Source organism: Pipra filicauda, unplaced genomic scaffold, assembly GCF_003945595.2.
Source record: "Pipra filicauda isolate LSUMZ 115617 unplaced genomic scaffold, ASM394559v2 scaffold253_size2546935_pilon, whole genome shotgun sequence".
Taxonomy (NCBI): Eukaryota; Metazoa; Chordata; class Aves; order Passeriformes; family Pipridae; genus Pipra; species Pipra filicauda.
Window position 1 is genome coordinate 469,248 of NW_024104369.1, and position 15,806 is coordinate 485,053.

At 41.3% G+C, this 15,806-nt stretch overlaps 1 protein-coding gene across 3 annotated transcripts in view; it reads right to left on the reverse strand.

Moving 5' to 3' along the window:
- Positions 1 to 15,806, reverse strand: part of RBMS1 (RNA binding motif single stranded interacting protein 1) — a 145,308-nt gene that overhangs the window by 89,590 nt on the left and 39,912 nt on the right. The window contains exon 1 of one of the 3 annotated variants that reach the window (XM_027734166.2): positions 2,910 to 3,113. The exons of the other annotated variants lie outside the window; for them this stretch is intronic. Coding sequence (XP_027589967.1) covers positions 2,910 to 2,972 — 63 coding nt within the window. The 5' untranslated portion in view covers positions 2,973 to 3,113. Of the gene's footprint in view, positions 1 to 2,909; positions 3,114 to 15,806 lie in introns of those variants that run through there. 3 annotated transcript variants of the gene reach the window in all.

Below are 15,806 nucleotides of genomic sequence, written 5' to 3' on the forward strand. Positions count from 1 at the left end.
ATAGCCTTGAGTGTTGTGATAGGTTATTACTGCAGATACTGTGTGGCTTTTATTTTTTAACTAGGCCTGCATCTGCATTTCAAGTCAATTCTCAGATGAGCTGCCACTCATTTAAGCAGTGTCTAACTTTTAAGGTTGGTAGGAATATTTTTAACATGCCTGTCTGCCTGTAGCACAGGAAATCCTTTTGAAAACACAACTTCAGAGACCATATTTTAGTACTCTTATGAGTACTCTAAAAGAGGGAAGATGACTAGGCACTATCCAATCAAATCTGACCTGAAATTGAGAATGTCAACTGGCTCCTACATGCCTGAGTTACAACAGTGTAGACATAGCAGGTAACAAGTGTAATACTATAAGCACAGATTTGTTTATAAAACAAAACATACTTATTTGGGAAAATAAAAAGAGTATGGGTAAAACTCTGGACCTACTGTAGCTATATGGTATCTTGTCAATATTTTAAATTAAAGTAGAAATCCACATTACATTACATTGCCTTAAAAATAAATCAAGATAGTGTCACCTTGCATTTTATCAATTAATCAGTCATCTTTTCACCAGAATCTTCTATAGACTCTTAAAAATTAAACAGAACAGTGCTAAATATGAAGTGTTCTTATATTATTCCGATATCATATATATATATTACAATACCAATAGAGACATACAAGCAACTCAAAAGACTTTAAATTCATTTTTAAGTTAAAATTGTTTCGGCTTCATATACTGCATGCTGTTAGCATAAGAAATCCAGTTGACAACTTTTCCTACACTAACAGTACCTAGTGTCTCAGGCTAAAGCACAACTACAATGCAATTGTCTCAATATGGGTTACACAGAGAACGCAGACACTTAATTTGAACTTTTCTAACTATCAAGAGTTGAAAAATTTGGCTTGCAACACTCTTCAGCACTGTTTGACATCAGCTCACCCCTGCAGGTGAAGTCTGAGTGAAAGGGAGATCAAAAAGCCAATCTTTAAATGACATTAGTCTACATGAATGAAGTTAATAGGAGTTTTCCATGTACTTAGCTGGAGAAAGGCACAGACCCTGGCTCCTTATGTAGGAAGTGTTTGAGCAGAGAATAGCTACACACTAACAAAAGAAACCTTTGGTACCCAGGGTCTTAAGACCACATAATACCCCTGCATTCATTTCTTTCTCTGCCTATTGGGAAAAAAGGGTCTGTTTGTTTTCCTGATTCAGTCGGTCCTTTTAGTTCTTTGAATCTAAGGAGTGCACTGTGAAAAGAAGAGCATCTTATCAGCCTGCTCCAGACCAGCATGCAAACTCACATCCGCACACAAAACACAGCCCTGCCAGCACGAGGCCTGGCCCCACTGCCCTCCACTCCTGCCAACACCCTGCCCAGTGCCCAACACACTGCACAGCCACTTAAGGGGCCTTCATCGATTAATGGTCCTTGCAGGGAGAGCACAAAATAGCATCTGAAAAATTAGCTTCATTTATAAAGTTTGCAGGAGCACCAGACAAGACAATCAGCATGGGCGTATCTAGGACATTTATTAACAACAAACCAAAACCAGCGCACACAATAATCATGTTTTGTTATGTATGGACTTGAACACTTCGAGTACAAGATACAAAGATAACTCCACGCACTGCTGGTCAGCATCTGCAGAGCACTGCTGAGATAACACACCAGTGATTCTTATTGAAAAGCTATTTCTGTAAAATAACGGGGAGTAGAAAGGAAACGACAATTTTTGTTTAAGTTTCAAGAAAATATGAGAGTCTAACTTTCATTGCCACACGGATCATGTGCCATCCCAACAACACAAGAATTCAAAATTTCCAAGCCCATTTCCTCATTATTTATATGAAACCCTTCACCGTGCGCAGCAGTGATATCTGATTTGCTATTTCTGCCCTTAATGTATCCCAACCCCAAACAAAATTGGGCAAACTTCCCCAGTATTGCTGACTGAATCTGTCAAATTACTTGTTTTAACTACTAAGAGCAGCAGACACGGAAGGATTTTTCCTCACCTGGAAAGAAGCCTGCCATAGTATTTTTGGTATGCTTTGTCAAGCTGAGAGCTTGTCAGTGACCTCTACTCCATTTACCCTCTGGCACACACATACAGCACCGCTTTCCCACTAACTTAAAAAGTAAGATTTTTTTTATTTTTTTTAATCAAAGAGTCAATGAAAAAATAACACGCTAAGCAGGAAATAATGTAACATTAATACCAACACTGCGTGTGTGTGTGTCTGTGTAAAAAGCGCAGCCAAAGACAAACGGCCCAGCAAGGTTGTAACCCAACTATTTCAAATATTTTATTTCCAGTGACTAAACAAACAAACAAAGAAATACCTCTTTCAGTACTGCTCCATAGATGCGAGTGCTCCGAGCTTTATCAGAGCGATCCCTCTGCCCAAAAAATGTCACAGGGTCCCCGGGTGCCCTACCCGGGGGGAGCGGAGGCGCGCCCGAGGAGCGGCGGCGGTGGTTTTCTGCAGGGTTGTTTGAAAGAAAGAACGCGCCCAGACCCCTTCACTCATTTCACGCCGAGCGAAAAACAACCAGCCTTAAGTTTCGCTGTTGCGACACCGGGTCCTTTCTAACCTGTTGCCGAGCCCAGCGGGGCCGCGGCCGCCCCGCACCGCCCCGCACGCCCCGCGCCGCCCGCTAAGGTGACCCGGCGGCGGCTGCCCGGGCACTCGGCAAGGTCACGGCGCGGCTTGTGAGAGGGGGTGAAAAAAAATATATAAGAAGGAGAAAAGAGTTGATTTTTGTAAATCGAGAAGCGAAAAGGCTGAGAGCTGCAACTCACGCCAGTCGCCACCCCTCTCCCCACTCCTCCCCCAGCACCTCGGGGCTGCTGGGGGAACGCGGAGGTGGGGGAGCTACAAACCCAGACACACGCCTCCCTTACCTGCTTCCGATACGGGGTCCGGCTGCCGCCCGCCGCGCTGCTGTTGCTGCTGGGGAAGATCATCGCCCCGCCTGATCCCCCGCTCCCCCTCGGGATGGGGAGCAACTTTGGCGGCCGCCGGGCTGCGGTGCAGCGGGGCTGCAGGGCGCTCTCCGCCTCCGTGCCTTCTCCGCCGGCTGCGGCTCCTCGCTCCCCGCGCTCGGCCCGCGCCCCGCCCGGCCCCGCTCCGCGCCGACCCTACCCCCCGGCAGCCGCCCCGCCTGCCATCCACGGGCCCCGCTGACCGCCGCCGGCTGCCCCAGCCCAGCCCTGCCCAGCCCAGCCCGGCCCGGCCCGGCCCCGTCGGCCCCACCTCCCGCCGGCCTCAACCACCGCCCCGAACGCGGGAGGGAGCGCGCGGGCGCCCGCCGGGGCCGCCGTGGGTGCGCGCAGCGGGCGCGGTGCCCGCGCCCCGCCCCGTCCTCCGCGGGGCGGGGGTACGCGGAGCGGGGCGCGGCGCCAGGGGAGGCGCGGAGCGAGGCGGAGGGTGCGCCCCCCTCCCCAAACCCCCCCGTGCCGCGCAATGGTCGCGCCTGAGCGGAGCGCGGGGGGGCGGCGGGCCCGCGTGCCGCGCATTCCGCTGCGGGGCGCGCCTGGCGGGGTCCCGACCCCCGAGGTGCCGCGGGACGCCCCGCAGAGCCCCGCTGGTGCGGGGAGAGCCGGGTGTTGTGTACCCCCCGAACCGCGGGCCTGACGGCTCCCAGGGCGATAAATACTGCAGGCTTTAACTCTCAAGTTTTTCTTGACTAGGGATGGGGAGGGGGAAGGAACATCCGGTCACAGCCCTCTCCAGTGCCTCAAGGCAGCATTTGGGAAGCAGGAGGAAATTCTTAGTTTCTTCTCAAAATTTGGGCCTAGGAAACGTTACAGTTCTTAGGCAGCGAGACTGGGACACAGAGAGAAGGAGTTTCCAACTTCACTCACTAGTACTCTGCACTGTTTAGATTACTACATTTACACTGCCTAGTGATGTTGGTGATCTAATTTCTAAGAAAGTCCAGAGCTACAGCTCTGTCAGGCCACTGACTCTCTGATCATTGACACTGCAGAAGACCTTCTATCACGAACATGCATCATCAGGCACCTTTTGGTTTCTCTTCCTCTTTCTGATACTACTGTGGCCCCGATTGCACACACTGTGACATGACCAGGGGAAACAGCTGCGAAGAAACAGAAAATTGCCAGGTAGTTCATTACTGAAAGGCTGAACAACATCTGACAACACTAGTACTTACAAAAGCCACAATCTTCAGTTATTCACTTCCCTAGAAATAATCTCTAAGTATTTTGGTATCCTAATATATTGCCACCACAAATCAGAGCCCATCTGAGTACAGCTTACAGCAAGAAAGCATCGCCAGTTGGCAGAACTACATTCTGCATAACTTTCTTTTTTTTCCCGCTTTCAAGTCCTAAAATGGATCTCATTCAGTTTGGCCTTGATTTGATAATACAAGTTTAAGGGTTGCTAGTACTAGATGAAAAGCACTGAAGGGACGTGGGGATCACTGGCACTTGAAAATGTTTGATGGAATAAGTTTGTACCAGCAGAATTTATGTCAGATCAGGTACCGTCTGTCTGTACTACCCTAACTTCATGCTGGGTCATGGAACATTTGTATTCCCACTGCTGGCATAAAGCTACCACATGGACTTAATGCTAAGATAAATTCACACTCCCTGGTCTGGTTAAGGCTTCATGCCTGCTTTACAACAACATCAGTTGGCATCACTGCTCAAAAAGCAACAGTTCAGCAACCGATTCTGGGTGAAACCTTTTTTTTTTCTCTGATCAGGTTACTTTTCTTCCACATCATTTCCTTTTCTGGTTCAGCATGTGGCTGTGCTGCTGCTTGTGCCAGTGTAATGGAGGAGGTAGCATGTAAGCAAAAATAGGCAGGGGCGAGAGGACGGATATGAGTGCTTGTTTTGGCAGCAATATCAGATATTTGCTTAATATGTTCATGTACCTGTGGCTTAATTTGACAGAAATGTAGCTGTATGCTCATGCCTTCCCAAGATGTACCACACACAGTAGGCAATCTGTGCTTTGGTCTTATTACAGCCCCTTGGTCACAGATGTCATAGTCAGACTCAGTGCTGAAGCGCCGTCTTAAAGCAGTACAAACTGTAACAGTGACAGGCTACTTCCCCTGCTAAAATCTCTATTCCTAAACAAAAAATAAGAACAATATTGTTCTGGGCAGTGTTGCAGTCACCCCAAAGGGGAGACAAAGCTTACATCTGCTCCAGCTACGGGAGGGCTTTGTTAGCTGGAGATGCGTACAGTGACCACACCTTCCCCTCACGGGGAAAAGCTTTTCAAAACCCATCCATCATCCCTTGCTTCCTTCCCTCTCCTCTTCCTGCCCCATCCCCCAGGGAAGAGGCTGGAGGGATGTAAACACTATATACTCAATTGGGCCTATTCTCAGTCACTGTCATACCAGGGAAGGCTCTCAAGAATATTCCAAAGCAGTATCTGAAATGCTGCTGTCTTGCCCTCTCTGCTGTCACATGTCCCACGGCTTTCCATGAATTGGTTGTGGATTTCCTTCTCTTAGATTCAGTATGTGGCACATTTCTCTTGGTTACCAGTACTTTCTTTCCTAACATATTAGGAAAACACACAACAACAAATATAGTCATGTAAACATCTAGATCACAATCAAACGGTATCTGAATATTTATTTTTGTTAAAGAAAGAATCATTACAGAATTTTCTTTGAAGAAAACTTGATGTCCTTTCCTAAGTGTTAATATGCCTATCAACATTTTCTCTTCTTCCTAAAAGGCTTGAGTAATCTGTCTCCATTTTTGTCTCAAACCTTCCATAGCTATGATGAAGTCATCAAGAATATAGAGCCAGACTCCTTACAGCAATGTGTCTGGAGAGAACGGGACAGCAGACCTAAATTGAAACAAGAGCATTTCTGACTGGACATCAGGACAGCCAGACATTGCTCTGAGAGGCTGTACACTCTCTATCCTTGAACATTTTCCAGACCAGGCCGCACACAGATAGCCCTAAGCAACCCTACTTGATCTTTTTTGCTGATGCTGCTTTGGGCTGGAGGTTAGACTAGAGAGTCCCTTCCGATCCGAACCTGTGCTCATACGAGAAAGCTGCTTTATTCTTATTCCAGAATATAGGCAAAATGATTTCTGTGTACAACCCTGTATTTGAGATTAAGGTGATAAAGCTCGAGATAATTCCCGGGACTTTTCAGTACTTGTGCAGTGATGTATCAGTTCAAGTACTGATAACAATTCCCCTACATATTTTCTGGGATGCAAAAAGCATGTCTTGTTTGCAAAGAACAGTCTCAGTCTTACTCACTTAGCAATCCCAAAACTGAGACACCTGTTTAAATCAATTTTCAAGGACTTTGTTATTACCTGTGTACAACAGGTGTGAACAGACTTGCAGGTAGCCAGGCATCTTGCTGTTTGCAATTATAAATGAGCAATTCATTTTGATCCTAAGGGAAAAAGGTGACCACGGGGTCTAAGAATGCCTCTGTAAATCATTCAGAGCTTCTTTAAATTACCAGAGTTGCTTGTTCAGGAAAAAAAAAGGAAAACTTGTGAGCAGCTCTGTGCATTTTTGAACTACAATGTTGCAATTACATATTCTGTTTAGTTAGTTTCTTTTGGTTTTTTTAATGTACAGTTCAGAAATTTATGTTTGCAGAGAGATTAGCTAAATACAGAAAGAAAGAATTTGTCTGAAAACCTGGAGACAACTGAAAGTACTCAAGAATCTTTCCAGTAATGTTTATCAATCTTAACAAATAGTAGACTGGCAAAATGAAGCATTATTTTAAAAACAGTTCTACACATTTAAGCTGCTACTTTACCATTTCTGTTCTAAATCAAATTCATGGCTTCTCTTACTTATCTCAAAATTCAAACAAAGTAGCTATTTCCCCTTAGGGCATTCAGTGCCTCTGTAGGACAGATGGTCCCTCAGCACTGGATCTGCTTTAAAAGGGAAACTTACAGTTTATTGCAAAACCCTGTGAGTCCAGACTGAATCTTCTGAATTTCCTTACAACTCTGCTCTCCTGTCCACTTCAGGGCCTTCTGAAGACCCACTAGTAGAAAAGTGGCTGTGGGCACCTCATTTACCCACCTTGAGGAGACCTAGAAAACCCGTGGGCTTCCACCACAGTGCTCACTTCCTTGAGCATCCATCCTCTCATCACACCCAGTCACATGGAGAAAGATAGAAACCAGAGTAGGCAGGAAGTTGAGCCACAACTATTCAAAAATACTTTTAAATACCCTATGCAAGCCAAAGAAACTGCGTGCAGGGCTGAACTTTGGGAGATACTAAGCGCTTCCTGTAAAGTGTTAACAAAGGAGTATGGGAGGCTGAGCATCATACAGAAGTAGACTTTTAATTTTAAGCTTAAATTCATTGATTCTGAAAGCATGAAAGCATTTCTAACAGCCAAAGGAAAAGAGTAAACTTTATTACATGGGAAGCTCCTTTAGAGATAAGTAATCTCATAATTAATGGTTTTTATTATTATTTAAGTATTCCCAGTACACAGGCAATGAAAAAAAAAATCTGTATCTTTCTAAGTCAGGATGAGGAGGAAAGGTGGGTAGAAATGGGACATAGTAATGCCGTGAACATGCCAAACACTTTCTATACAAAATCTTCTGTAAATTTTCTTTTTTATTAGAAAAACAAAAGTACTAAGAAACAATGATTTCTGCAGAAGTATATGATCTGATAAGAGTGAGGTATTGCATACACAATGAGAAGCTGTTGTTTAAGAATGCAGTCTTCAAAATAATCACATGAATATATTCAACAATAAGAAATGACTCTCCATGACGATCACAACCAAAAGGGGAAGACAAATAATCTTTTCCAGCTGTACCATTTTAAACATTGGTACTGAAGTATCAAATTACTTAAACTCTACATTAGAATATTGAAAAAAAACCGAAAAACAAAAACACCATGTTATCACTCATTATAAAATACCTGTGCACAATCACTGTAACATATTTTTTTTTATTTGAACTCATCAGCTCATTCTCTCTGGGAATCCTCCAACCTGTCTCTGATTTTCCCATCACCTCTACTGCAGTATTTTTCCTTTAAATACAACAGCTCTCTGAAAAAAAGAGCAGCTCTCTGCTCCCTGCAGTGCTCACAGAATGCCTCTGCTGCGGCCACTGGGGTTGCGCCTCCAATGACACGCTTTGACTCCTCCCATTCATTTTAGCTTTGCAGTTCATTCCTTCCATGCTTCCTTAAATGTTCTTGGAAAGACACTTAATATAAATTGCACAATTATAAGTAATTATTGCCATTCCTTCACTGATGAGTAGTGTTAAGAATATGAACATAGAGAGCAACACGATCTCTTGTTAATGCCATGCCAGCATTTTATATTATGGAATGCATTATTTATTATTTGAAAGCCAGAACAAGATACTTTCTTATAGAAGCATTTTCACTGTGTAACAAATCCCCTTCCTAAACATACCTTGTATATTCTGGGAAGCACAAGTATGAAACATATTTACTGTAAAGGATTACTATGTAACAGAAATTTAAGGAGGCTGCTCATAATCAGTAATAAAAACACAGGACAAAATCCAATCCTCATTTGTGGAATGGACTGAAATGACTCCTCAAGATCTCAATTCTGCCATTAGCTTGATAATGTTGCCAGACACTTTTTTGAAACTATAAAGCAGTCAAAGTGTGTAAACAGTTGCCAAATTTATTGCAGAATAAAATAATAAAGTCTGTCCAAAATGACAAAGCATATTGCTTTTTCTGCTTTGTTATTAACTATGTAGGAAGTAGTTCAACATTATATTAAACCATATTTATTTTTTAAGTGAGACTACGAAGAAGAGCTCACTCTTTTGACGTGCTTTCTTGACTGTGTATTTTTACATTTTGTGCAGAATAAGTTTATGGAACAATAGAAGAAGAAAGCAAAAATATTTGCAAGGTATTTTCTAGGAAACAATTATTCTATGCAGCTATTTTATTTTTATATTTTTTTACATATTTACATTTTAATACAAATAATAACAGGTAAAGTAAAATCTGGAAATACAAAAACATTTTTTCTAAAACTTCAGTTACTGGGTTTCTAAAGTAGGGTTATATCTGCTGATTTTTAAACAGAAAAGAGGTTCTTTCTCACCACAAGATTGAAATAATCAAAAAATGTTCAATTTTAATGTGTTGGGTTTTCTTGGATGAAATTATTCATCACGTGAATCAGGCTTGAATGGTTACTATTTTATAAGAATTTTAGAAATAAGAAAAAAAGAAATTAAAAGACTTCTACAATTAAAATACATTTAAAGATTGAGAACAGTTAACGATAATGAAAAAATAAATCACCACACAACAGTTAGAGTGGAAGGTCTGACCAAAAATCAGCCAGACATAAATCTTGTTCTTTTGCATGTTGTTTTCTTGGTATCCAAGCCCATGAAAGCTTCAGATTTTTCAGTGCTTTGCTGTTATAGAAAAAAACCCCACACTCTTATCTAGTCTTTACACGTCTATAAAATGGAACATATACTTTGAAGCCTTGAGTGAAATACGCACTATTTGCATTATAAGCAAATTTTGGACTAATGCCATGAGGAGCAGGCTGGAATCACAACATACACTAAACCAAAAATGTCTCTTGATGGAAAAAGAGGAAGACAGAAAATCACTTATGATATGCTACATCAAAAAAGATGGAGTTATTGTCACTAGTGCTAAATCAGGCTTGCACACTCAAACTATAGGCTTGAAGAATACCTGAGGAAAAGCCAAAGCAGGTACTGCTCTGCAAACCTCTGCTGCAGACAGCAGTCACACTGGCAGAAGCGACAAGCCAAGACTAGAAATTGTGTACAGTAGGTGTATACATGTGGGTATCTTGGAACAAATCCACAAAACACCACTCTTTCCAAACAATGTTGTTGTCCTAAGATGACTCTTCTTGGTTTTTTTCCCTTTCCCTGGAATGAAGTCTCGTCATGTTTGTTTGGCAAATACTAGTAGTCAAGTGAAGAACTGACAGCTCTACCCACTGACATGCACTGTGCAAATTTTTCTTGTCCTCACACACTTCCCTGTCAGTTAACCTCATTTCTGACCTCCAAATGTCTTTACACTGTTCCAACTCCCCTGAGTACACAGACAACACTGTACCAGCTCTCTGGGGTCCATTTACATCATCTCGGTTGGAGTGTGAGAAACTAATTTCCATATAGATTTCAAAAGGGCATATAAATTTTATCTGTTTCAAAATTACAGTCTTTACCCTCAAAGTTTGTTTTATAATCACATATAAACAGAAAGACGCTTGTTTATAACACACAATCTGATTTTAATGACCTAATTTAGAGTACAAAGTGAAGAAGCAAGATCATGTGTCAGAAGTTAAGCAAACATTCAATAATGAATCTGAATCTTATCTCATTTTCGATATCTTTAAAATAAAAGTATCCACATAAACCTTGATATAATTGTTCCTGAAGTACCTGGTACAGCTTACATCTCTGACAGGCATCATGGATGCCTGTAAACTGTATTTTCATCATGGATGTCTGCCAAAGCAGCTGTAAACTGTATTTTCCCCCTAGAAATACACAATCTGCCCCTCTGAGTTTTGAAATTGCGTACTTGCTACATTTGCAGCATCTCCTCAACATCAATATAACACAGAACAAAATGATCAACAGATACATCTTCAGAATAAGAAAATTCTTGCTCCCACATAAATTCGGCACTCATAAAGGTCATCTGGCCCATGGTCATGGCAAAGACCTCCACCAGCAGGGCACTCAGCATCAGCAGTGGAAGGTCATGCCTCAGTAACTGGCAGAGCCCACTCTCTGAGGTAAGAGAAGGGTGTAGCTCCTGCTGATGCAGCCCTCCCCTGAAGGGCTATAGGATCCTATACCTGAAGGTACAGTATGTGGCTGATGCACCACAGATAGGTAAAAAGCAGGAGCTGAACACCAAAGCCACTTCTGACACACATCAGCTGCAAACAGGGCTTTTTTGCCACTTCCACTCTGAGCTCAACTAGCAACCAACTGCATTGTTACCCCAAGTCTGTGTTTTCACTGTCAATATTTCAGTTCCTGCAATTTCAAATTCAGATATGATCTGAATATTTATGTTCAGTAATCAGCAAATTAATCAAGACGGCTAGGACAATTTATTTCAGGGAGTAACTCACAGAGTGATTTACTAATGTTCCATACTAAGTGTCATGGGCTGGCAGCAGCACAAATCATGGTGGGAAAATATTTCATTGCATCATAATTAAGTTTTACATTTATTTAAGTAAATAGATTCTTAGAGTTGTTTTCAACACATTCTCTTGAGTCGGATTCAAAGTATCTATCAGATACTGCACAACCAGTTTGTTCACCAATATCAACGCACATAAATCAAAGATAAAACCTGGAATTAAACCCCGGTCTGATCAATAGGAGCTTTACCAGCAGACCCCAGATTTTACCCAGAATGAAAGCACTTACACTGTGCTTTTGTGATTACTGAGTTTATTCCTCAAAACATTTAATGCTGAGGGATGCTGAAAAAGAGGAAAGCTTCTGCTCCTTTCCCCCTTCCTGCTCTGAGCTTCATGATTTCAAGCTTAGTCCTATGTTTCTTTTGCTTGCTGATTCAAATCAATAACCCAGCAACTTTTCTTTCTGCCACTGTAAGGAACTGAGCTTGGTCACCAAGATGTCTAACAAGATCATCACAAGTTAAGTGGCAGGAGCACACAGCTGGGAGAAGGCAAGGTGGGGAAGGTGTGTGTCTCCCATGGGAGGAGGCTGGGTGGCTTCTCTCAGTCTAGGGGTTCCCTTGACGAATTTTACTTAAAACATTTTCATTGGCAATCAATTTTTTAACAATGCATTTCCAGTCATATTCCAGAAAAGTGAGGTTATTGTTAAAGCCAGATCCCAGCCATTTTATGCAGATGTACTGCAACAGAGTTGGGTGAGTGAGTTCAGATAACACAAGAATTAGGCTGAACTTTCGCCCCTCGTTCCAGTGTTCTTTGAAGTTCTTCAGTGCCTTGGCAACTCCTTCCCCTATCTTCCACTATTGCAGCTTCTGTCAGAAGCTCTGCATAGAGAGGATTTTCTCCATTCTGGGATCTTCAAAAAGAATTTTGCACTAAGCTCCCCAGGGACCAGATCTTCACAATGTTTCCGTGCTTGTAAGTACAACTTGCTACACATTTCTGAGAAGAGCAAAACTCCCAGCTGTGTTTGCTGAATGAGACAAAAATTATTTCAGGAAATGACTACGGGAACTTTCTATGACTACCTACTAAGAGGAAATAGATGATCTTCTTCTAGTAGGAAGCAAATTTGGATGATTTTCGCAATAGTATTTTAACATGAATTTATGTGAACATGTGCCCATGCAGGCATCTCAGGTTTTTGCTACTCATCCATCAAAACTACCAAGTAAATAACTGTCCACTTCAGGACCTGGTCCAGTTGTCCCCTAATGTAATCCAGAAGTACATAATGGAGACAACTGGGCATTTTCATATTTTGACCCTAAGACACAATATACCCTTCATTATTTGAAAGATCATGGAAAAGTTTTCACGTGAATATTTGTATGTATGTTGTATTTTTCAAATTTACCTGTCAGATCCAGGATTTAACCAAATTAGCTGAACTCCAGTCCAAAATACCATCCAGCTATATTTGGTGAAGTACACAAAATTGTGTTTGGACAAAGAGAATGCTTTTGGACACCTATGGATACCATTGCTGCAGAACACAGGGTTAGCTACTCCAGAAGCAAGGAAAGGGTAATGGCTTGGAAAGGCAAACATGCTTACTTCTTATACCATCATTGTAATCAGTTACTTTACAGCAGACAGTCTCATTACTATAAATTGCAACTAGAGGCACTTTTGCCTTGCAAAGGAATTCATAAAAACATGTCAGATCACGTCAGCTGAGATGTTATATAAATCACATTCTACACTAAGCGAAAAAATACATTTTGCATCCAAGAAATTTCAGATTGTTTTCTGAGTAGAGCCCACTGTTTCACAACTCAAGAAGAATTTTTATCAGAATTACAGACATCATTTAAAAGACATGAAAAGAAAGTTAAAAATCTATGCCTAAATGCTTCCACTTTAATCCCCTTGTTCATTATATTTCCACTAAAGTTGCTACTTCATTCCACAGAGGGGTTGTTCCCAACAGTGCCTCAGACTGTGTAAGCACATCATTAACTTCTGCACTTACATGTATGCAGTCAAGTGACATTACCCGGAGAAAAAGGAGTGTTCTTAAATCAACTACAAGTGTACTGACAAGAGGTATGAGTAAAGAAAAACCCTTATGTTTTAATACTAATTTCAACTGCTCCTGACACCAGCAAGGAGCTAACTACTAACTTTTTTTGACACTACCAGGTCTTTGGCTTTCTTAAATCTAATTCAGTATTCAGTAACTTGAGAAAGAATAAACCTCTGCTTCCTAGTGACGACATACAATATGATAGTTCACAGGAGTAAATCATGTAGGCACATGATTTTGCAGGAACTAGGCCAGAGTGAAAAAAAAGAGAGAGAGTTGCATTAATCCCTTGGTGACTATATTCAGTGGGCTATACATTGGCTTCACCAGCACATTTCACCAAATTGTTCTTTCTTCATTCTCACAGAAGGGAAGAGAAAAATAGAAGTCAAGTCTTTGAGATATAAATGACTTAAACTGCAAAATAAAGTCCAATTTGCATCTTCATTAAAAAATTAAACAATAAAATATGTATGTAATATCTGGTCACAAGTCAACTTAAGCAGAATCACACAAAACAAGTAACTCATGTTGAGCTTCCTTGCTGTAGTTTTTACTAATGTCATTTTAGAATACAGAAAAAATCTGTTTATTTCCCCTAAAAAAATCAGTCTTCGAAATGTCACCAATGTAGACAACCTTTAATTTTTTAACAAAACAAAGGTAGTTTTAAATTAACTAAAAGGTTAATTCTAGAATGTATTACCATAGCATTTCCATTTGAAATAGTACATTCCCTTATACTCTATATTTTAGATTCCTCAGCTATAGTTGGTTTAAATGCTTAAAATTGTTTAATTACTTATTTTCTGTTGTGTTTGGCTGATAAAATCTAAGAATTGAATCAAAACTGTGCTAGAACTCCTCTGTTAAAATGCTAAAACAGCCAAGCAATGTGCCTCTCATTATCCACCAGCTAATTCTTGACTGACTGTCGATTGCCTGCAGGCAGTTCACCCTACTATGGAAATTATTTTATGATACCTACCTATGGATCTTAGTTTGTGCTGGACTACTAGACTGCTCCTTGCTCCTTTCATGAATTGTAAACTATAAAGTCAACGTACTGGGAGGGGTGGGGGGAAGCCCTGCCTTTTCAAGCTGAGAAACTCCAGGCTTCAGATGACAGATAGTACTTAATGCTATTTACTGTACCACTGTAATTATTCAGTAGCTGATCAAACTAATAAACACACCATTTGGCAGAGTGGGGACTTGGGACTACTTGAGTAGATGTGAGCTTCTTTTCTGCGCAGAGACTTTGCTACTTCTTTGGTATCAGATCTGATTTAAGAGATGTCTCTTCCCGCCATAGCATTCCCTCTCCACATCCATGCCAGACACTTATTCCACCCTTCAAAGCAGACATTAGCTGGCCTGAATCTACTGTTTATGCGGGTGTGCTATGAAGTGGAAAAGAAAACTGATACAGTTTAAGTCTATAGATATACGTATATATTTTTTTCCTAGTGTTCTGACATAGAGAGCAGCTGTAATACATAACAGGCTTGGCTAGACCTGGGAACGGAGGCAGAACTTCTAAATCCCACCCAATTGCCAAGGGAACAGCAATATCAAGATGCAGTCTGACTGCAGAGCCCTGACCAGCCCCAAAACTGAAAGCAAGCAGCTACTCAGGGTTTTACATAGCAGCACATAAAATGTTTTAATTTCAAGAGACATTTACAAACACAGACTGTCCTTAATTTTGTCTTCAGATCTCAATTAAACTTGCAAAAGAAATAATCTGTTTAAAACCATAATTTAGGGAAAGACACTGCAATATACTATGTGCTTGGAAACAAACTAATACAGTTCCACAAAGAGATGGGAAAGGATGTGATTTATTCATCTGGATATCAGTGGTTTAAAAAACAAAGCAGAGATGTTGCACATTTAACAAAAACCTTAGGTTCACAAATTTCCTCACGTGTAGGGCAAATCTTTCTTCAACAGCTGAAATCATGGTTACAGTAACTTCCTATTCAGTCATTTCCTTAATTAAACCATTGAACTTTAATGTGAAATGCAGCCATTACAAAACCAGAAAGGAATCTGAACAATAACAATCCAGTCAAGTGGGTAGTGCAATAAGAACACTGGCTGACACTTTTTTCTTGGAATCAATGATGCTGTGATTCCCTGAGATACTAAATCAAGGTCAAGGAAACTCTGTGCTTATTCAAAGCTGCACGATGCAATGCAGTGAAAACTTGGCACTAGTGGACTCTCCTTGGTAAAAATTATTTACAAACAAAACTGTATGTCATCTTTTTTCCAAGTTTTTGAAAGTGACAATTTTAGTCCAGCAACAGGTATGCCTCATCATAGCCTCAAACATCTGTACTGCTCTGAACTTGAAGATTACCCAGATGGAGGTATTTTTCAGTCCCTTTTCAGTTACTTTCTATTCCAACCTCACAGTCCCTAGTGGTACCCAAAAGGTCGGTGTTCTCATTTTAAGCAGGCTCTTTCCTTTGGACAGTCACTGCATTCACGCCTATCTTTGCCTCCCAA